Raw genomic sequence first — 20,919 nt, forward strand, 5'->3', positions numbered from 1 at the left:
AGGATAGCAGGAGAGGAGAAGAGAGGGGAAGGACGAGGACGACGAGGGAGGACGAGGGGGCTCTGGAGAGCACGGAAGGAGAGAATGGCCACAAAAGCAGCTGGGCTGCTATTCTCGGGGTGGCTCATGCGGCGGACGGCGTGGGTGTCCTTTGGGCGTCAGTTCGAGAGTAAGACTCAGCTCACCAGGACGCAGGAGAGCAGGAGAGGAGGGGGGGATAGAAAGGCTGCTGAGCTGCTAGACTTGGAGCCGTGCGGACGCTGTGCTGCCTTTGGACGGCGGTTCTGCCAGTGAGACTCAACTGAGCTCACCATGGCGCCGGAAACGGAGGAGAGATCATTGCTGGCCGGTATTGTAAGCCCAGATGCAGATGCGGACGTCGACGCGGTTTGTTTGGGGGAGGGGTCTGAGCAAGAAGGGAGAGAGGTCGGTGACCAAGGAGCAGCCGTTGTGCACGCACGCACAACCACGCACAGCGCGGCACCAGGACCAGCCAGAACCAGGTGAGAAGGGCACGAGAGACGTGATCCTCGAAAGTTGTGCATGTACTGTTTGACAGGAGCAAAGACGAGGGCGGGAGTGTGTTTGCAAAACACAGGAAAATACCTGACTGATGGCGCAGATTCAAATGTTTTCACCGAGACTACCGGCCATTCTTCGGTTCGGGGTCATGACGCATTACATCGATGTTGATCCCATCCGAGACTTTCCGAAAATAAGCTGCACGGACCAGCGGCCACATACCATCGACCGGCTACAACATTGCTCGCAGGCAAAAGCCAAATAAGCCGCAGGAACCAGTGGCACATACCATCGAGACTTTCCGAAAATAAGCTGCACGGACCAGTGGCCCAACATTTCTCGCAGCTAAAAGCCAAACAAGCCGCAGGCACCAGTGGTCACATACATACCATCGACCGGATCCCAACATTCCTCGCAGTCAAAAGCCAAACAAGCCGCAGGAGCCAGTGGTCACATACCATCGAGCGGGTACAACATTCCTCGCAGGCAAAAGCCAAACAACAAACAACATTTTTCCTCTTCTCCCGCCATTTAAATCCCTTTCTCCCACCATTTCCCTCTCTTCCATCATTTCCCTTTCTCCCGCTATTTCCCTCTCTTCCACCATTTCCCGTTTTCCCACCATTTCCCTTTCTTCCGTCATTTCCCATCGGCGCGGTGAAAAGACTGTGCAACTCGCTCCACAGGATGGAATCACAGGGCTATGATGGCTGGTGGTGGCCGCCGCAGCGACCATGGGCACCTCAGCCCGATAGATTACAAGATGCGCTGGGTTGGATAACAGCCACCGTTGAAGCGGATCTGCGCCTCCCACTGGAGTATACCGTGGAATTCACACTTCTCCCAGAGTCGTGGTTGGAACTGCAACAAGACGCCAACTTTCAGGTGTGCAAACGGTACGTGTTATCTCCTTTGATCCCTCTAACAGCGCGCTAATCTATATTTTAGGAGATTATTTCGAGCCTCATTCGATAGCTCACGCTCTGTTGTCACTATCATGGCCCCTCGACCCCACAGACACCGCGCCGTGGTCAGATTCCTTGCCGACCTCGCGCGCAAGACTATATCGGACCGGAGACCTGATCTTTCGCCTATGCTGCTTGTCCCACAAGGTGAAGATATGATGCGTGAGTTTGAGGGAGAATACAAGTCATCACAAATACAGCCGGACGTTTGGATCCATTTGCCTTCCGCTCCTTTCACCAAGCAAGGTCACACCATGGTCGAGGTCGGTGTTTATCAGCCACTCAAAAACCTCCGGGCTCTAGTGCCGCTATACATGAAAGGATATTCAAGTATTCAACGCGTCATACTGGTCAAAATCACAGAGACGCCAGTGTTCAGCCAACTGGCTTGGGTATCAATCGAACGCCCGCAACGCTTCGACTTCTCTCAGGACTTTCGGAAAGAGTTTCGGAAAGACATGGAAACGGGTGAGTTTTGGTTCGGCGACGTCAGGCTGACAGGAAAGATCGAGTTGTTTTGGGAGGTGTGGGAACGAAATGCCACTGGTGATGCAGAGAAGACTTTCGAGGAGTGGGTGGAGTACGGATCAGCCCCGTCGAGGAACCTACCTTTCATTCACATCTCAGGAATGGAGGTTCCTATTACGCCGGAGATGATGAAAGGGTTCTGGAATGATTATTTTGATTATGGGAGTATGAAGGATGCTTTCAAACGCGCGTTTGAGTCGTTAGATGAATTGTGGCAGCCATAGTCGCCATAGTCGCCATAGTCGCCATAGTCGCCATAGTAGTCGTTGGTAGGAGAAGAAAACATCTCTCTCTCTTCTCACACACACAGGCACGCGAATTGATGCTACCAGTAGGCCAGCCAGACCGACCAGCAAACCAACCGGGCAGACAGACAGACGGACGGTGCGATCCACAAAGCGGCCCTGTCATCAAGCCAGACTCTGCCATGCATCTGTGAGCAGCCAACAAAGTGCTGTTGATGTTCGCTTACAGGCATCGCAGTGCCATCTACAAAGTCCCCCTACCATGAAGGGAGGGTCTGCTGTGCATCCGTATGCAATTAACAAAATGCTGGTGGTTTTTGTTTGCGGTGGTCAACAAGGGCCTCTGATCGATCTGCACTAAGGTGTTCTTGATATACCGTTGTTGTACATGCAGATGCAAATACTCGACCGAAAACAATTTCCTCCGCACCTGGAAAACGCCTCCGCAGGCACTGTTTTGAATAACCAAACACAATCTTTCACCTTCTTCCATCGACTCTCTCTCATCCACCATGCCTTCAGAAGAGATTGTGCAATGCGCTGAAGACGTCGTAACATACAAATTGTGTCGCACACCAGATGACAAACCCCTCGAACTCACCATTTCTCGAGAGCCGTGGTTGAAACGGCAACAGAACTCCAACGTTGACTTGTGCACAGAGCGGTACGATACCCTATCATCCTCGTTAACTCTTCTGACGGCGTGCTGATCTACATTCAAGGACATCATTTCGAGCCTTCTTCGACAGCTCCCGCTCACTCGTCACCATTATGTCCCCCTCCTTACGCCAGACACAATGCCATCGTTGATTTCCTTCAGAGCGTCCCATTCGAAAGATGTCTACTCTCAGTTCAACATATGGATCCGGGGGGGCAATGTACTCTCATATTCTCATATTCACGGGTGATCAGTTGCCTGAGAATACAACCCGACTTCTGTATTGGATGGAAGAGCAGGAACGGCCCAAGGCTTCATACGATTGTTGAAGTGGGCAAGACACAATCTCTGGAAGATCTCCGACGTCTCGCTCCGTTCTATATCGACGGCGATAAAAATACACACCGCGTTATCCTTGTCGACATAACCGAAACACAAGAAGTTCGAAGTCCGAGATCTATCGATATCTCTCGGGAGTTTCGGAGAGACGAGGAATATTGGAGGGTTGGGAGCGGGATGTTGCTGGTGTTCCGCAGTCGACTTTTCAGGAGACGTTCACGTTCGGAGACACCCCATCAAGAAACCCATCCTCTCTTTACAATCCCTAAAGGAGGTGTCTATGGCGGCACCAGAATTTGGAGAGAAATGGACATTTCTATTATACCGCAGATGATAAAGCAGTTCTGGACTGCCTATTGGGGTTCCGCGAGATGGACAGATGTCGATAGATGCGTGTTACCGTTGGGTATATACAGAGAGACAGAAGCTCACTTGGCTATCCCTTCAATGAATTGCCCGATCAGGGCTTCCAAGAAGCCCGCAAGATCCTCATTGCCGACCGAGCAGAGAAGCCCAAAAAGATAGACTTGAGAGGTCTCGCATTGCTCGGCTCCGTGATGCCGACTCGAGCACGTTGCTAGGAGGAGAACTCTACAAAAAGCAGGTTGAACAGCATGCTCGCAGAGCTGAACAGCCCGGAACCTTTTCCCATTGTGGCTTCGTTCATCGAGCGAGTCATCCAAGGGCTGTTAGACAGAATTTGACCCTGTCGGACCCCAAAAACCGCTTTCTCGAATAAGCTGGGCCATGTCTGAAAGCCCTGTTCACTTTGGCTCACGGAATGGCCTCATCTGCGGCGTCGAACCAGGATGGGACTCCAAGGACCATGTCCACGAGCATGGTGTGTTACTTTGCCTTTTGCATCGTCGTCGACTCTTTGCCCTACCGTGCCGCCATTTGTCCTCTGGTTCTGGGTCGAATCTAGGCGCCCCGTTAAGCATTGTGTCCCCTTTATATCTCTCTAAACACTACGATCAGGAGAACGAGATAAAGGTGAATCACTCCAGACTGCTCGTTGCTCTGAGGTGACTGTACGAGTACACTGACCCAACTCTATCAACAAGCCTTCGATGGCAAAGCACATCAAGAGTGGAACCACTGGCATCCTCAACCGTTCCCCGAATGATATAGCTTTGCACGGAGCGGCCAGCAGCCTCAACCACAGCGAATCCAGGTCACTGCAGCACCTCGGCTTGGTCGCAGTCACTCGGTGAATTCGGCATTGTGAAAATGATGACAACATCACCCTCGAACCCTTTCAGAGCCTTTGCGAGGGCATCGAGGGAATCACGGTCAAGGTAGTTGGTGGGCTCGTCCAGAACGATCAAGTGAGGGTGTTGCCACGTGCAAGCCGCAAGAAGGACCTTGAAACGCTGGGAACCAGACAGACCACGTATGCGAGAATGGGAGATCAACTCAGCATCGACACCAAAGTTGGCACCATATGCTTCGATCTCACGTCGGATCAGAGGGCGGAACTGACCGCAGGCCAGGGCTTCCTTCTGATCGACCTCGCCCACCATCTTCAGGTGGGATGACAGAATTTCAGAGCGAGGAACTCCACACGATATATGTCATGAATGACAAGCATATAAGCTAAGAGGTCCAAGATCTGTCATGAAATGACAGGATTCTTAGTCTTTTTGGGCGATCCCCAAGGGGCTGTGGACCTCTTCCTGACAATATACCACCTGCCGGCCAACGGACAACACCTTTGCATTTGCATTAAGATACTTGGAGTTGGTACATGATTTTTGCCATCGGACGCTCTTTTCCACCAACCACTTGCCTCGAAAAGCTATCACCAGTTTGTGCCATGCCGATAACGATGGCTTCCGAAGAACAGAATCACACGTCTATAAGACGCTTCCGCCATCCCAGGAAATCTTTCCGTTTCACAAGTGCTGCGTCCGTTTCGAAGCTGCATCTTGAACATGGCCGATATAGAGACGGCTCCAGCTCAAGTCGTCGAATCAACGGCTGAAAGACATCCAAAATCTTCCCGGAACAGATGAGAAGAACGTGCATCATGCGGTATCTCCGGTGTTGTACATCCACTTGTTGCAGCGTGGATGCCTGAACGATCGAGTGATGGCTGGGGTCTGGTGATTCTGTCGGTAACAAACTAGTGCTCGTGCATGGGCACAAGCATTCGGTGTTGGCGACAATTCGGTCAATATCGAGTTGTACGGTGTTTGAGAGTGTCACAAACAGAGCAGAAGAGCACGTGATTCGTAGGGGAGCCGCATCCTCCTATGCCACCGCAGCTCAGGGGAGAGGACGGAGTAAAAGGACTCCTCGGATTCCCCCAAGCCGTTTTGGCTTCCCCAGCCCACACGAGAAAAGCATCCTTCCCACACCCAAGAAGCATCCTTCTCTCAAGTTTTGAGTCTTGTTATTACTGTACGTAAAGGATACTTATTACCGCGGAATCTATCCATCGCTGAGTACTGCCTATCTTCAATAAGGCATCCTTGACAGAGAGCTGTTTGATACCCATCTTTCGACAAGTTAGCTTTACCTGATTTGTGGGATTTGAAGACGTCGGATTGCCAGGAAGACGTCCACAGTCCCTTGGGGATCACCCAAAAAGACAAAGGGTCCCGTCATTTCATGACAGAAACTTGGATCTCTTCGCTTATATGCCTGTCAGACAAAAACCCAGTTCATGACAACGATTTGGCAGGTCCCGAGAGGATGAAGAAGAAGATGACGAAGCGCTGCTTGCTCACCGAGCAGTCTCGACGCGACCCATGCGTATCTTAGCTCGGGGAGGAGCGTATGAGGATCTGGCTCGACCAACTGCTCCCTCGCGGGCTGACTTCCTGTCCTCCGCATTTGCCAACGAGCACGGCAATAAAGCCTCCACACCTACCTACCCAACAGGATTCTTCCCTCCTATCAACATGACTGCGTCTAGAGGGCAGAGTTCTCAGTCACACTGGAGGAACCTTGACACATAGCTGAATGTAATCCAGGCGAGCTGGCCAGAATCACAGAAGTCAATGTGGATGACTCCTTCTGGAGGGTCTAGATCAGCAGTCTAGCTTCAGAGGAGCCAACCTCGAGAAAAGCCGCATTTATCGATGCGCCTTATTGAAACCGGTTTCTCAGATGACAAATGGATGGTTGTCACGGCCGTGAAAGCGAAGGATAGATCCATCCAGATCTATCAATACCTGACCGTAGGGAGACAGTGCTGGGATACAAGTTGCCGCTGCCACAGAACTAGGCGGCTGTGATTAACTACTGTGGCAGGTGGGGGCTTGGCAGAGGCGTTCGCCACACAAAACTGGCGCCAGCGCTTTCTTTCTTTCTTTCTTTCTTTCTTTCTTCCTGCTCTCTCTCTTCATCTTAGTCTCTTGTTATATAGAAATACACATTCTTGGAGCTTTCTCCATCACATATGTGCCCTGCCGTCACAATGATGATGGAACCCTCCTCTGATTGACGACCAAAGGTGGCCGGATAACCCGAAGAGGGCCGGTTTCCTAGAAGAAGCCTCTCTCTCCCAACGCACAATTCTCTGCTGGCAATCGAGCAACGCTGGCGCCAGATCAACTATCACCAAAGGCACTACAGAAGGCTTGGCACCCAACATCTTAGATTCATCACGAATCGTGGCATTCACCACCCATCTAGCTTAGCAACATCAATCAATCAACCATCTCATGAAGCATGCAGACGCTTGCCATCAACATGCTAAAATCCAAAAAGCCGCAGCCGAGCTATCCAGGAGAAAAGAGGCCGAACAAAAGGATGAGCAAGCCGCTTTGACGACCCATCGCCGACGTATGCAAGATCCCATTGCACCGTCCAAGACCAACAGCATCTTTACACTGGCTGTCACGGTTCAGCACCTGGTGACAACGTTGTGCAGCCACAAGTCCGTATGACGCCACAACGCCACAACGCTCCCATTAGTCAGCATCGGACACGCGGTCTGATTGGTCGTGCCGCCGCAGGAAAATTCTTTGTTTATTCACTCGACAAGACCGCGTCCAGGATCTTAGACCTAAACGTCTTAGAGCTCATATCATATTTCATCGTTACGAACCGTTCAGTCAGCTCGTTCGACTCTCCTTGATATCCCCTTCCCCCCGAGTACGGAACCACCAACTTCTTAGTCACCCTGGACGACTCATCACCCCAGCAGCCGTCCTCTCCCGAAACCTCAAACTCTCCTGAACAACTACCTTCAGAGTCCAACTCGTCCTTTACGGCTTCACCGAAAACTTTATTACCGCAGTTCCCTTCCAGGCCACCGTCGCTGGGCTCTCCTAGAAATAGCATGTCTCCTCCCATGGACTACTCCTCTGTGATGCGTTGAACCCAGGAGAGGCTCGGTTCGAAGAACCAGCGCCGAGAAACGTACGAAGGGAGCAAGACATAAAAGAGAAACGATATACGCAAAGGGAGAGACGACACAGAAAACCCTCTTACTAAGGGCCTACGATATAAGGAGCGAGGAAGACGACTCTTCTCTCTTTCCTACTGTCCTCACATCTATCCTCCTCGTTACTAAGTTGGCTAGTTGGTTACAGAACCCTTTCCAAAGCCTCACAACCATACCGTTGCTGGATCATCACGCCAGCAGCGATCCTCTCCCGAAACCTCAAAATCTCCTGGACCACCTTCAGAGTCCAATTCATCCTTTATGGCTTTACCGACAGCTTCCTCCGCAGTCCCCTTCCATGCTCCTGTCCCTGAGTTCGCCTGGAAACAGCATGTCTCCTTCCATGAACTCCTCTTCTGTCAGGCGTTGAACCCAGCAGAAGGTTCGGTTCCGAAGAACCAGCGCCAAGAACCTGGGAAGGTAAAGGAGCAAGATATAAAAGAGGAACGACATGCGCAAGGGGAGGGACAAAGAGGCAAAAGGGGAGAGATAATATCGGAAACCCCATTACTAAGGGCGTACGATATAAGGAGCGAGGAAGACGACTCTAACTTCTTCTTTACTCTCCCCACATTTATCCTCCCTATTACTACGTTGGCAGTTAGTTGCCGAACTCTTTCAAAACCCTCACAACACCGTTACTCAATCATTGCCCCAGCGGCCATCCTCTCTCAAAACCTCAAAATCTCCTGAACAACCACCTTCAGAGTCCAACTCGTCCTTTATGGATTTCCTCGACAGCTTCATCACCGCAGTCCCCTTCCATGAACCTCTCCTCCGCCCCGCTTGGTCCTGTCAACGCAGCCAGAAGATCAGGCCCGTTACCCTCGCGTACCAACGGGTTGAACTCGGACATTCAGGCAAAGATGAAGGCGTTCTCCCTATCCCTGCAGGGTGCACCTCCCGCAAAAGCATTGTACGAGGACTCGATAGGCAGTTGGCATACACCTGCGAGAAGGCACAGGAGCCTGTCCCGCAGGTCGGCATTGACTATACCACCACCACCAACAACAACAATACATGATCGCATTAGGTGGCCATAGGCTCTTGGAAACGAAGGATAGAATGTCTCAATGCAACTGGCACTCTATTCTCTGTGAAGCAAGGCTCGATACTCGATCTACCACTGTTGCTTGTCGTCCATCAACTCCGGTGCTCTCCAAACCGTGAAGATACCCGGTGCAGAGCTGTGGCTGTACGAGCCACCACCACCTCTGAGGCCAATTGCAGTATAGGCAGGAGTGTTTCCCGATCCCCAATCAGGTGCCTTTACAGGCGGCTCCTTGACACGAGCTCCTCCGCCCTCACCCAGCTCCTCTACTGCCAACCTCCGACTCCATCCTGGTATACAACGACCGAATGCACCGAGTTGCTCGTCTACTTTATCGTTCTCTGCGGCGTGGTCATAACTGTCATTGACTCAGCGTGGAGGGGCCAGCACTGGTGGCCGCCAAAGTCAAACTGTTTGGATCGCGTTGTTGGGTGACCTGGACGCTGCTATTTGCCACACTCCACGGCGGCTTCGATGGTGGAAGACATATTCCAATTCCAAGCAATAACGATGCAGCGCTGAACAGAAACGGGGGAGACTGGCTTAACTTCAGGTGTGCAAACAAGTGGAAAGGAGACTCGACTGAAAGAACTGAGTGATGCAAAGTATTCTCCGAATACAAAGACGCTCATGAGCACGAAGTATCGTCGGACATCCTTTGTTGCCTGCCGAACCCTTCATTACCTTGCTGCGGGCCCTGCCCTCAGACCCTAGCATGTGGTCACGACTGCCCAATCCAGGGCCGGCAGTTTCCGAAGTTAAGCACGCTCGGCTCAAGAAGATACGTCCTATTCTGGGCTTGCGAGGCAATATAATTCTATATACCACCGACACTGGGTTGGCAATGACAACGAACCACCGCCTTCTGGTGCTCAAGCTACACTTGCGCAGCTGGAATGTGCCGACTCAAACAGGGCGGGCTTCGATAGTGGAAGCCATATTCAAGAGGTTGAAAACGAAGTCTGCTCCGAGTACCAAGACACCCAATCCAGCGTCGGCGGGTCATGAAAATCCCCAGTTTCGACAAGAAGGCCTACGGTGACACCACGCGACGAGGTCCTCAGACTTCGCCACATGTCCCTTCTCTTATTTACCTTCGCCTCAGATCCCTAGCACGCACTCTACAGAGGTTGGCCCAGATGACCAAGCTGTGACGTCAAGGCACATGTGGAATGGAGAGCGCTCCAAAGCTATACATTCCTATTGTACGAAAGACTAAGCTGAGGAATGAAGGAAGAAAGAAGAGAACAGTCGGTGCGGCGTTTTGTAAACACTGTCACCTGCCGCAGCAGCCAATCAAAGGGCGGCCTGGTTCGATCTGGGGTATTCACACTTCAAGGTCGTCACATAAGGGGTGAAAGACGACAAACTTAACGAGGACCGACGTCGCAGTTTAACGACGATCAGCAAGATGAATTCTGCTGAGAAAGCTATGTTGTTGGGTCGCCCCGGGACCTTCGAGACTCCTGAACAGGGGAACGAGAACGCAGATCAAGTCATCACTGGCCTTCAAGTAAAATTTCTTCGCGAAGTGACTCGACGTATCCAGCAGGAGGACCATATTGAGAACATTACCACCACAGGCGTCTCTATACTAGACTTCCTCCGAAGACACCCCCCACACGACTTGGAAAGGCCTCAGCAGCGAGGAGCCACTTTCCCAGCAAGCCCCTTTCCAGATCCGAATCACAGCCACCCACAACCTACCCGAAACAGAGGTCAACTATCTAGCTTCAACCCTCCAGAGTCAAACCAAACCAAATCGGAAAGACGAAGAGATGGAAACTTTCAGCTGGCGCCCCTTGAATACATCGTCGTAGCTTTCACAAACTTACTCCAGGGTTCATCGCAAACATTCATCAGGTGCAAACACGATGAGAACCACGGCGCACAACCCTGAAATCGAATTCTCTACCATCTCCCAATTGTCAGATGCGCACAAGCCTGTCCCAATCTTGATAGGATGTCGATCTCGTCTAGAGAAATCGAAAAGGTACTGCTACCCGCACAATCGATACCACTTCCGTGGATCACGGCTTTGTTGTGGAAATCTAAGCGCCTCTTTCTGTATCAATGATATTCGAGTACCTGTTGAATTGAGAGCCGGTGTTCATCTTGGCCTCCTAACCATTTGCAAGGAAGATTATGGGACGGTTTTCAAAGTTAGGCACGCTCGGCCCAAGATGAGACGCCCTTGTTTGGGCTTGCGAGGCAACATGGTTCTGCAATCATCAGCCTCCATTCCCAAAGACGACTGCTGGCAGGGCCGCCATCTTGCCAGGCAGTAACAGGCCAGCGAAGGACTTACAGATTCAGCTGTGGGTAAAGTTGATTGAGGTGTCTGCCTGCCTCAATCCATTGACGCCGGCGTTGCTGCCAGAGGGTGCCGACGGTTTTATAGCGGTGGTCATGGAGAGGCTGGCGAGAGCTGACCTGGCGGCCTACAAAGCCCGGGCGGAAGAGTAGAAGAGGAGGGAGAATGTTGGTTCCAAACGTATAGCGAGGCGCTGGAGAGGGACATCGCCGTGAGACGAATGATCATGTGTCATGAATAATGAGAATGCAGAACATTTGAAGCCCTCTTCCATCGCGTAGTCGTTTCTTTGCACATGGCGGGCTGCATCTCAGTAGCAAGACAAGACGTCGAGTAGAGTGACGAGAAGCAGAGTGATGAGAAGGAGAGTGATAAGAAGGAGAGTGATAAGAAGGAGAGTGATAAGAAGGAGAGTGATGAGACGGACAGTGAGTTGTGTTTCCTTCTGGTGGAAGTTATGTGTCACGGCCGTGAGCACAGACAGACCAGATCTGACCAGATCTAGCCAGATCTGTTCTGACTCGACGACATGTCCCATACCGGTCAACACCACGTCAAGCAAAGACGAACCGTAACAGGCCGACGTTGTCCCGGACGAGGTACGGGACAAGCGTGTGTCTCTGATTGGTCACATGGGAAGGGCGGCTTGGCATACCAGGGCCTTGGCAAGGGTAGTCGCCACATAAAACTGTGGCGCCGCACCCTTTCCTTCCTTCCTTCCTTCCTTCTTTCCCTCAGTTTAGTCTCTCGTTACATAGGAATACACATCCTTGGAGTCTTCTCCATCTCACATGTGCCCTGCCGTCACATTATGTATATGTAAACATTCATTTCAACTCGCGACACCAACATACGAACATTTCTTGCAGTTACTCAGTTCTTCCGTACTTGATAGTTATTCCCTTCCTCTTGTTGCTATTGCATCAACTCTAATATTATGGCAAATCCTCAAGAAAGCATCGGACAGCAGCCTGACTTTTCACGCCTTGCTGACTCTCTCCAAACTGCTGGTGAAGAATTCAGCAAATTGAGGAATCTTCCCTTGAGGAATCTTCCCGCTGTCAACTATTGGCCCCGAGTCATGCAAGCCATCGAGGAGCTCTCTCAAGAGATACAAGACATGCGGACTGAAATCAGCACCAATATCAACACCAACATCGCAGCCATGCGGACTGAAATCGGGAAAGTCAACACGAACATCGCAGCCATCAATACCGACATCGCAGACATCAATACCGACATCGCAGACATCAAAGCCGACATCACCGACATCAAAGCCGACATCAAGACCGACATCAAAACCGACATCAAAACCGACATCAAAGTCATCAAAGGGGGAGTCAAGGTATCAAAGAGGAAGTCAAGGGCATCAAAGGGGAAGTCGAGGCCATCAACACCAGCATCAGGAGTACTAAATAAGAAGATATCACGGGGCTCAAGATCTCTATCTCGGTGATGTTAGATAGTTCCCTACTTTTCTTCTACCTTTGTCAGCCAGCTAATCTGTGAATACTCTAGCTATCTTGATGCCGCGGCTCGATCTCACAATGCACAACTGCTGCACTCCGCTTTCAAAATTTCTCGATCCCGCCAACACCTAGGGTTCACTACGCATCCACGCGTACCTTTCACTGAGAATCCGTCCATCTTATTCCCCGATAGTGACAGCTTCGAGAATACCCCCTCATTCACCTGTCTTTGCATCCCATCACGCTGCACGTTGTCGCACTAAGGAACGGCCCAAAAGCTCACATTGGTTGTCAGCTTATGTACCTTGCTCTCTATTGACACCGTCACGGGGGGAGAGAATGTCGTCGGTGTATCTTTCTCCTCATGCAGGATTTGCAGATAGACCAATATGAGTTCTAAGCTGGTCCTTTCTATCATCGATGTCTCCGTCAATTAGTAGTCCCAGAGCTCGTAGGATACCGTTGACACTTCCGAAATTGATCAAGCAAATCCAGGGTGACGTTGCAGGGAAGTTAGGAATTGCTTCAGCAGTAGTGATGGTCTCTAGGTGTCACCCGGGCTGGCAACCAACCCCCCGGTTGACAACACCCCATGGGGTGATTGAGGCGAGAGGCCCCGACGAAATGCACCCAGGAAGAGATAAATAGGACCCCTGTTCTCGCACTGTTCCAGAGTCCTTCAATACTGCGAGAAGTCGATGTCTCAAGGACAGTTTTATATAAATCAAGATACGTGTTTAGCCCTCTGACTCTCGTCTAACGATTCCACCCCAAGCTCTCTGACACTAGGTGCCTGCGGAGGTGAACTCTAGGTGCCTATGGAGCCTGTGGAGATAGGCTCTAGGTGGTAGGTTAGGCTAGTAGGCGTCAGTAGGCTAGGTGTGAATATCCAATTGAAAAGCCCAGGTGTACGTGACCCTACGAAAAACAGCCAAGAGACCGACCAGCTGCTCACTGCGCGCGCCACCGACGCCGCCACCACCTCGAGGCACGTCTGAAGGGCACAACCAACGCTCAAATTCTTTGGCCGGCCAAGATAGACTGGCACCCCGTGAGTTTGATCACGCTGTTGCTTGACTGGGGCTAACTTGTCGCAGTGCCTGACACTACGCTGCACAAGGAGAGGAGCAAATTGGGTGGTCTCAAACGTCTTGGTACTGTATTCTCACTCCCCCAGGCAGTTCACACTTCAAAGGAATGAAGTTTGACGCTGACCTAGATGGCTTGAACTTCTGACGGCGGTGCCCATCCTCCCATATTCACGACTGCCTTCGAACAATAACAACCAGAATCATTCGAGCTCCCCCAGCTGTCCAACATGAGCCTGTTTCGCTCACGGCAGCAATACCAGCCCGTCAGAGGCGGTGCAGAAAGAGACGATGAGAGCATACACGGTGGGCCGGATGAGGATATCATATCATGGCAGAGTCGCCCTTTCATGGGTCGAATACGCCATCTTTGTCGTGCTGGGGATAGCGATGCTCTGGGCTGGTGGGTGGCTGCCCCCCCGGCTGCTAGCTGGCACGCTGGTTGCGCTTCCCTGTTACTGACTGAACGGATCGTGCTCTAGGAATATGTTTCTCCCAACGACACCCTCTTTCCAGCACCGCTTCCACGGAAATGTTTCCAGGCCGCCGAGGTCTCGGTCTCGATGGTCACGAATCTCGCTTCTATCAATGCTGGTTCACGCATCCGCAGGCGTGGACTTTGGCTTTCTCCTGGTGGCACCTTCACGGCGAGCTTCTCTACCCGGCTGTTCCAGAACATGAATGTAAACACGAACATGAATAAGATCAACATACGCACACACACATTCACACACACACACACACATTCACACTCACCCACACACATTCACACCCACACACACACACATTCACACCCACACACATTCATTCACTCACTCACACACACACATACACACACACATTCATACACACACACACACACACACAGACACACACAATATCGTACAAAACCGGTCCGACTAGAAACAGGGGGAAGGTAATCAATTCAGCGACCTCTTCCCAAAGCCTCCAACGCACAGGGTTAGTGGTGGCACTGCATCTGCTACCAGAGAATTGCAGTATGCCGGCGTCGAACCATTCCGGATCCTCTTCTACATGCACGTTTGTTGCGGGACGATAAGTGAATGAGTTAAGCACTAGCCCACAGCCAAGGAAAAAGGGGAGATAGTGAAAACGTGGACCGACGGTGTTATGCCCTGATCCCGCCGCTCATTTCAGATCTGCAACACCGAATGTACCAGGACATCACGGCGTCACTCCGGATTCAAATATACAAGGGAAGGGGATGGAATGGGGATGGATGGGCAACACACACATATACACACAGCCGCGCGCGAGGACGACCGGCATGCAAAAACCGAAAAATTTGTGACGCCGTTGGCTTGTTCTCGTTCGCATCAGGGCTTGGAAAGAAGTGAATACATGAAGGGATTCACGACGGCCAGGGCATCGCCGGCGTGCAGCCGCCCATGGCCGGGATCATATCAGCTTTGTTGGTCACGGCCAAGAAGGACAGCAATGGTGCTGACACGACCGATGAATCTCCCACCTCAGCCCCGGTCTATTTCTTGACGGTCACTGCCATCTCCTCTCTTGCCCTTGGCTTTCTGCTATATCTGGAAGAGAAGGGCGAGAAATCGAGCTCTCGAGTCGGGTCTAGTTCACTCTGCATGCAGGCAGCTGTCGTGGTAGTCATCGTCGTGGTAGCCATAGTAGCCATAGCAGTGGCCATGAAATGAATACATCTCTCTCTCTCTCTCTCTCTCGCTCTCTCTGGCGCTGGAGATGATGTGACCAACCAACCAACCAACCAACCGGGTAGACAGGCAGACAATGCAACCCACAAATCGGCGCTATCATCAAACCAGAGTCTGCCATGCATCTGTGTGCAGTCAACAAAGGCGTGGTGGCGATGTTTGTTTACAGGCATAGCAATGGCATTGGCAAGGTCGCCCTGTCAACAGGGCAAGGTCTACTGTACATCCGTACGCAGTGTAGAAAGGCCTGGTGGCGTTTACGTGCAGGAATGAACAAAGGGCATCTTGCTGGGTTGGGTTATGCACTTGAGGTGTTATTGCACTACCGTTGTTGTGCAACACATCAAATACTTGACCGCATACCGCATTCCTCGCAGGTAAAAATGCAACAACAAACAAAATCTGTCCTTTTATTCCATCATCTCCCGTCTTCCATCATCTCCCGTCTTCCATCATCTCCCGTCTTTCACCATTTCCCATCGGCGCGGTGAAGACATTGTGCAACAACTCGCATCAACCAAAGGATGGATTCACCTCCAGACACGCCCTCGCCGCCGCCAGGATTACCACCCACTGGGGAAGATCAATTTCGGCATCTGCTGACGTTCGCGCAAGACGTCGCGGCAAACAGGATGACCCTGAAACCAGATCACCTGCCCCTCACATTCGACATTCATCGAGAGTCGTGGGTCAAACTGTGGAGTGAAGAAGAAGGGATATTTCTCACTTGCGTAGAAGCGTACGGTACCCCATGGTCCTCATTGACTCCTCTTCTTCCGACGGCGCGCTGATCTTTTCAGGAGATGGTTTCGATACTTCTACGATAGCTCGCGCTCGCTTCTGACCATTCTACCTCCTCTATCCTATAGACACCAGGCTATCTGTACATTGCTTATGCGGCTGGCGTACGATGCGAAATCAAAGTTAGCATCTACTTTCGAGAATGAAACGTCGATCATGCGGGGTGAAGGTATTCTCGAGGATAAAATGTCGATCATGTGCAGTTCAGGTGCTCAAATGAGCACGGGAGTGTACGCGGAATCGGAAAAACAACCCGACATCCTTATCCAATGGCACAAGAGTGTAATCGGTGTCCACGCTCACACAATTGTCGAAATCGGTCTGAGCCAATCGCTCGATGATCTCCAAGATCTCGCTCGGTTCTGGTTGAACGGCGACACTCATATCCAACGCGTTGTCCTCATCGATATAATCGAAACACCAAAATTTGACCTCCACACGAAGGCATCACAGATTGAAAATCTACCGTGTTTCAAAGATCCCACTCAGAAATTTCAAAGAGACGAGAGCACAGGTGCAATTTCGTTTGCGGGGTTTACGGCTGTCGGGGAGTCTATGATAATATGGGAGGCGTGGGAACGGGATGCGACTGGTGTTCCGCAGTCGACCTTTCATGAGGCTTTCTCGTTCGGCGAGATACCGTCAAAAGATCTCCCTTTCTTTACAATCGCCCGAAATGTTTATGGCGACAGGACGACTTGGAGAGGGATGGATACCTCTGTTACGCCAGAGCTGATTCAGAAATTCTGGAGGGAAGAGTGGGTTCGTGCGAGTTGGACTGATGCTTGCGAACGGATGCATCCATTTGTGGGTGTACAAAGAGCAAACGAAATATGGTGGGAAGCTCGTGCTAGGGACTTCGCACCATTGCCTACCGAGCCGACCGCGTCGGGTTCGGTTCACTCTGCGGGCGGGTAGTCATCGCAGTTGCCATGAAATGGTAACACCACACACACGCCAGTGCTCAAATTGATCCGACAAGCCAACCAACCGGTCAGACAGACAGACAATGCAATCCACAAAGCTGCCCTGTCATCAAACCAGAGTCTGGCATGCATCTGTGTGGCGATGTTTGTTTACAGGCATAGCAATGCCATCCGCAAAGTCGCTCCGTCAACAAGGCAAGGTCCTCTGCGCACGGACTTGGTGGCGTTTGGCGTGCAGGCATGAACAAGGGGCATCTTGCTGGTTGTTGGGTTATGCATACACTTGACGTGTTATTACACTACCGTCGCTGTGCAGCGCGTCAACGCGTCAACGCGTCAAATACTTAACCTGCATACCACATTCCTCGCAGATAAAATTGCAACAACAAATACTTGACCGCATACCACATTCCTCGCAGGTCAAATTGCAACAACAACAAACAAAATTTGTCCTTATATTCCGTCATTTCCCTTTCTTCCACCATCTTCCTTCTCATCATCTTCCTTCTTCATCATCTTCTCATCTTTTTTCTTCTTCATCTTCTCATCTTCCTTCTTCATCATCTTCTCATCTTCCTTCTTCATCATCTTCTCATCTTCCTTCTTCATCATCTTCTCATCTTCCTTCTTCATCATCTTCTCATCTTCCTTCTTCATCATCTTCCTTCATCATCCTTCTTCATCATCTTCTCATCTTCCTTCTTCATCATCTTCCTTCATCATCTTCCTTCTTCCTCCTTCCATCATTTCCCTTCTTTCCATCATTTCCCATCGTCGCGGTGAAGACATTGTGCAACGACTCGCATCAACCAAAGGATGACTTCACCTCCAGGCAGCCCCTCGCCGGAGGCAGGACTACCACAACAAAAGGCGAATGTTCGTTCATACCCAGATCAGTCACATCTTGCGCCAGCCGACCGGTTTGATCAATACAAGTATGTGCTGATGTTCGCGGACGCCGTCGCGAAAGGCAGGGGGCGCATGACACCAGATCACCCAGAACTGAGATGCGACATTTATCCAGAGTCGTGGATCAAACTGTGGAAGGAAGAAGGTTCGAAGTTTGCCCTGTGCGCAGAAAAGTACGGTACCCCACGATCCTCATTGACTCCTGCTGACGACGCGCTGTTCTTCTCAGGAGACTATTTCGATTCTTCTACCATAAGCAGCGCTCACTTCTGACTATTCTGCCTCCTCAATCCCATCGACACCACGCCATCTGTGCATTGCTTATGCGGCTGGCGTACGAAACGAAATCAACGTTGACATCTACTCTCGCGGATGAAATGTCGATCCTGCCGGGTGCAGGTATTCTCGAGGATAAAACGTCGATCATGTGGGGTGCAGCTGTTCGAATGAACAAGAACGACTACGAGCCATCGGTAAAACAACCCGACATACTTATCCAATGGCACCAGCACCAGAATGTGTCGGATACGAAATTTCACACGGTTGTCGAAATTGGTCTGTGCCAACCGCTCGACGAACTCCAAAGTATCGCTCGGTTGTATTTCATCGCCCACACCGATATTCAACGCGTTGTCCTCATCGATATAATCGAAACACCACAATATGAACTCCACAAGAAAGAAAAGTTTGAAGATATAGGGTGTTTCATCGATGTCACTCAGAAACTTCGAAGAGACGAGAGCACGGGTGTAATTTGGTTTGGCCAGACCAAGATTGTCGGAGAGTCGATGATAATATGGGAGGTGTGGGAGCGAGGTAGGCGTGGTATTCCGGAGTCGATCTTTCATGAGACTTTCTCGTTCGGCGAGATGCCGTCGAGAAACCTCCCATTCTTTACAGTCTCCCAAGGTGTTTATGGCGACCTGACGACTTGGGGAGGGATGGAGGCTTCTGTCACGCCAGAGATGATTCAGAAATTCTGGAGGGAAGACTGGGTTCGTTCGAGTTGGACTGATGCTTGCCAACGGATGGTTCGGTGTTTGGGTGAAGAGAGAGCGCGCGAAGCATGGGAAGAAGTTCGTGCTAGGGACTTCGCTCCATTGCCTACCGAGCCGACCCCGTCGGGTTCGGTTCACTCTGTGGGCGGGCATTCATCGCAGTTGCCATGAAATGGTAACATCACATACACACACACACCGGTGCTCGAATTGATCCGACAAGTCAACAAACCGGGTCAGACAGACAGACAGACAACGCAATCCGCAGAGCCACCCTGTCATCAAGCGAGAATCTGCCTGTCATGCATCTGTGCACAGTCAACAAGTCCTGGAGGTGCTTGCTTGGTGCTGCCTCTCCCTCTTCTTCTTGGGTCTTTCACAAGTTTATTGGTGGTGTCACGTCGAAGCATCTCTTTTTCTTTTTCTTTTTCTTTTTGCCTCGGGTCGTGCGGCCCAAGTTGTTGTTGTGTTGCGTGGGCTTCTTCTGCTCGGGGGCGAGTCGAGAGGGGAGACAAGATGGCGCAGGCAGGCGCTGCGGCTGGGCTGGGTTGATATCTGTTTGGCCGAGATGGCGGAGATGGAGACAAGGAGAAGAGCTGGGCGCTTTTTCGACCCCAGTGTTGTGTCGTCCTGTTTTCTGCAGCAACCTGGACGAGATTGCTTGTTTGCCATCCGCTGGCAGCCATGGGAGTTCGCTCGTTCGGGAGAGGATAGGATTCGTGGACTTGTGCATCATCATCTCGCAATTCAGGAGGGTGGGACAGCGGATGACGATTCTCTTGAGTTAGGCTATTTTATCCACTCGCTTTCCTCATGTTCCCTTTCCATGTTCATTACCCTCCCCTAGGCGCTGCCACCTCCCTTCAATGGTTCATCGACAGGTTCCGCATATCGTTCAGCTCGCCCGGGGTGAGACGGTACGTCGGAGGATCGGACGAATGTATGCATGCAGGAGTCACTCGCTCACGGACTCCCGCCTGTCACGGCACCGACACACCGCGCAGGGCAAGTGATATGAATACGAACTCGTGAGGAGTGAGTGTATCTCAGTGTGCCAGCCTGCGACGCGGTAGAGGGCCGCAGGCGGGCGGTTGAATGTTCACGTGCTTACCAGGTCTCGGCGGAACCATGACATCGCCTTACCACCCTCGACGCACGGGGCACACCAACAAATCGCCCGAATCGAAGTGTTGTTCAAAGAGTGAGTGGTGCCCAAGCTGGCATCGACCCCCGACACGATGGCCGAGCCCTGAATCGAGGTCCAGGTATTGTTCCAGGTGGAGCTGGACCCTTTGAAGACCCTTCCACGAACGTGCGAAGGAGAGAATGAATGACTTTCTTCACGGGATGCTCAAAGTATTCCCTGTGAATAAGACGAGCACGTTGACCGCGTACTCGCAACAGACGGGCCGGGTCGACATTTCGTGGGAACGGCGGCGGGTGGACTGCTGGTCATGAAGCAGATGCTTGTGGTACGTTGCCCTTGTCCCTCCTACGGGCCTTGCCGCAGAGCAAGTTGAGATGGGCGAATAGGTTATCGAAGGGCCCCTTGACCGAAAAGTATGCTATGGCCTGGACGACACCCGACGTTGAGAAACCGCTCCTCGAGGCGGACGACCTCGTGGACCTGATCCGGCACAACTCGGCATCGGACATCAACATCTTCCCCGACGAACCGTTCGGCAGAGGCGGCAATTCAACCAACACATTGTTGGAGATCGGTGCGTTCACGGGTTGGAGAACGACGTGACCTCAACCTCGACGTGGAATGTGCTCCCACAAATGGTGAATCATCAACCAGAGGAGCAAACCCTCTCGACATGAGCGAGACGCCAGAGGAAAGCAATACACCTCTACCTATGGACGACGAGAACGACATATCTCTCCAGGAGGCGTGAATGATGCGAAGCCGGCCTGAGGACTGGCTTCCATGAACCTCCGAGATGAGCAAATGTAACTACGCCTTCAGTTTCACCTCCAACCCCGTCACTTTCATCCGCGCAGCTGAGAAGC

The 20,919-nt window shown here is 51.6% G+C and overlaps 5 protein-coding genes across 5 annotated transcripts; 4 read left to right on the forward strand and 1 right to left on the reverse strand.

The window, feature by feature from the left end:
• Positions 1-1,209: 1,209 nt before the first annotated feature.
• Positions 1,210-2,239, forward strand: AYL99_11851 (hypothetical protein; the record flags this gene model as incomplete). The annotated part of the gene is made up of 2 exons (XM_018843355.1): positions 1,210-1,418; positions 1,471-2,239. The coding sequence occupies 2 exons, from the start codon at positions 1,210-1,212 to the stop codon at positions 2,237-2,239; spliced, it is 978 nt and encodes a 325-aa protein (XP_018687338.1).
• A 2,193-nt stretch (positions 2,240-4,432) lies between these two features.
• AYL99_11852 (hypothetical protein) lies at positions 4,433-4,780 on the reverse strand (the record flags this gene model as incomplete). The annotated part of the gene is made up of 1 exon (XM_018843356.1): positions 4,433-4,780. The coding sequence occupies one exon, from the start codon at positions 4,778-4,780 to the stop codon at positions 4,433-4,435; it is 348 nt and encodes a 115-aa protein (XP_018687339.1).
• A 7,175-nt stretch (positions 4,781-11,955) lies between these two features.
• AYL99_11853 (hypothetical protein) lies at positions 11,956-15,254 on the forward strand (the record flags this gene model as incomplete). The annotated part of the gene is made up of 3 exons (XM_018843357.1): positions 11,956-12,363; positions 14,058-14,258; positions 14,961-15,254. 3 exons carry the CDS (start codon positions 11,956-11,958, stop codon positions 15,252-15,254), a joined length of 903 nt encoding a protein of 300 aa, XP_018687340.1.
• A 542-nt stretch (positions 15,255-15,796) lies between these two features.
• AYL99_11854 (hypothetical protein) lies at positions 15,797-16,991 on the forward strand (the record flags this gene model as incomplete). Its single annotated transcript, XM_018843358.1, has 2 exons — positions 15,797-16,011; positions 16,073-16,991. 2 exons carry the CDS (start codon positions 15,797-15,799, stop codon positions 16,989-16,991), a joined length of 1,134 nt encoding a protein of 377 aa, XP_018687341.1.
• An 824-nt stretch (positions 16,992-17,815) lies between these two features.
• AYL99_11855 (hypothetical protein) lies at positions 17,816-20,656 on the forward strand (the record flags this gene model as incomplete). Its single annotated transcript, XM_018843359.1, has 4 exons — positions 17,816-18,081; positions 18,138-18,724; positions 20,311-20,378; positions 20,450-20,656. The coding sequence occupies 4 exons, from the start codon at positions 17,816-17,818 to the stop codon at positions 20,654-20,656; spliced, it is 1,128 nt and encodes a 375-aa protein (XP_018687342.1).
• Positions 20,657-20,919: the final 263 nt, after the last annotated feature.

Source organism: Fonsecaea erecta (assembly GCF_001651985.1).
Source record: "Fonsecaea erecta strain CBS 125763 chromosome Unknown Scaff17, whole genome shotgun sequence".
NCBI lineage: Eukaryota > Fungi > Ascomycota > Eurotiomycetes > Chaetothyriales > Herpotrichiellaceae > Fonsecaea > Fonsecaea erecta.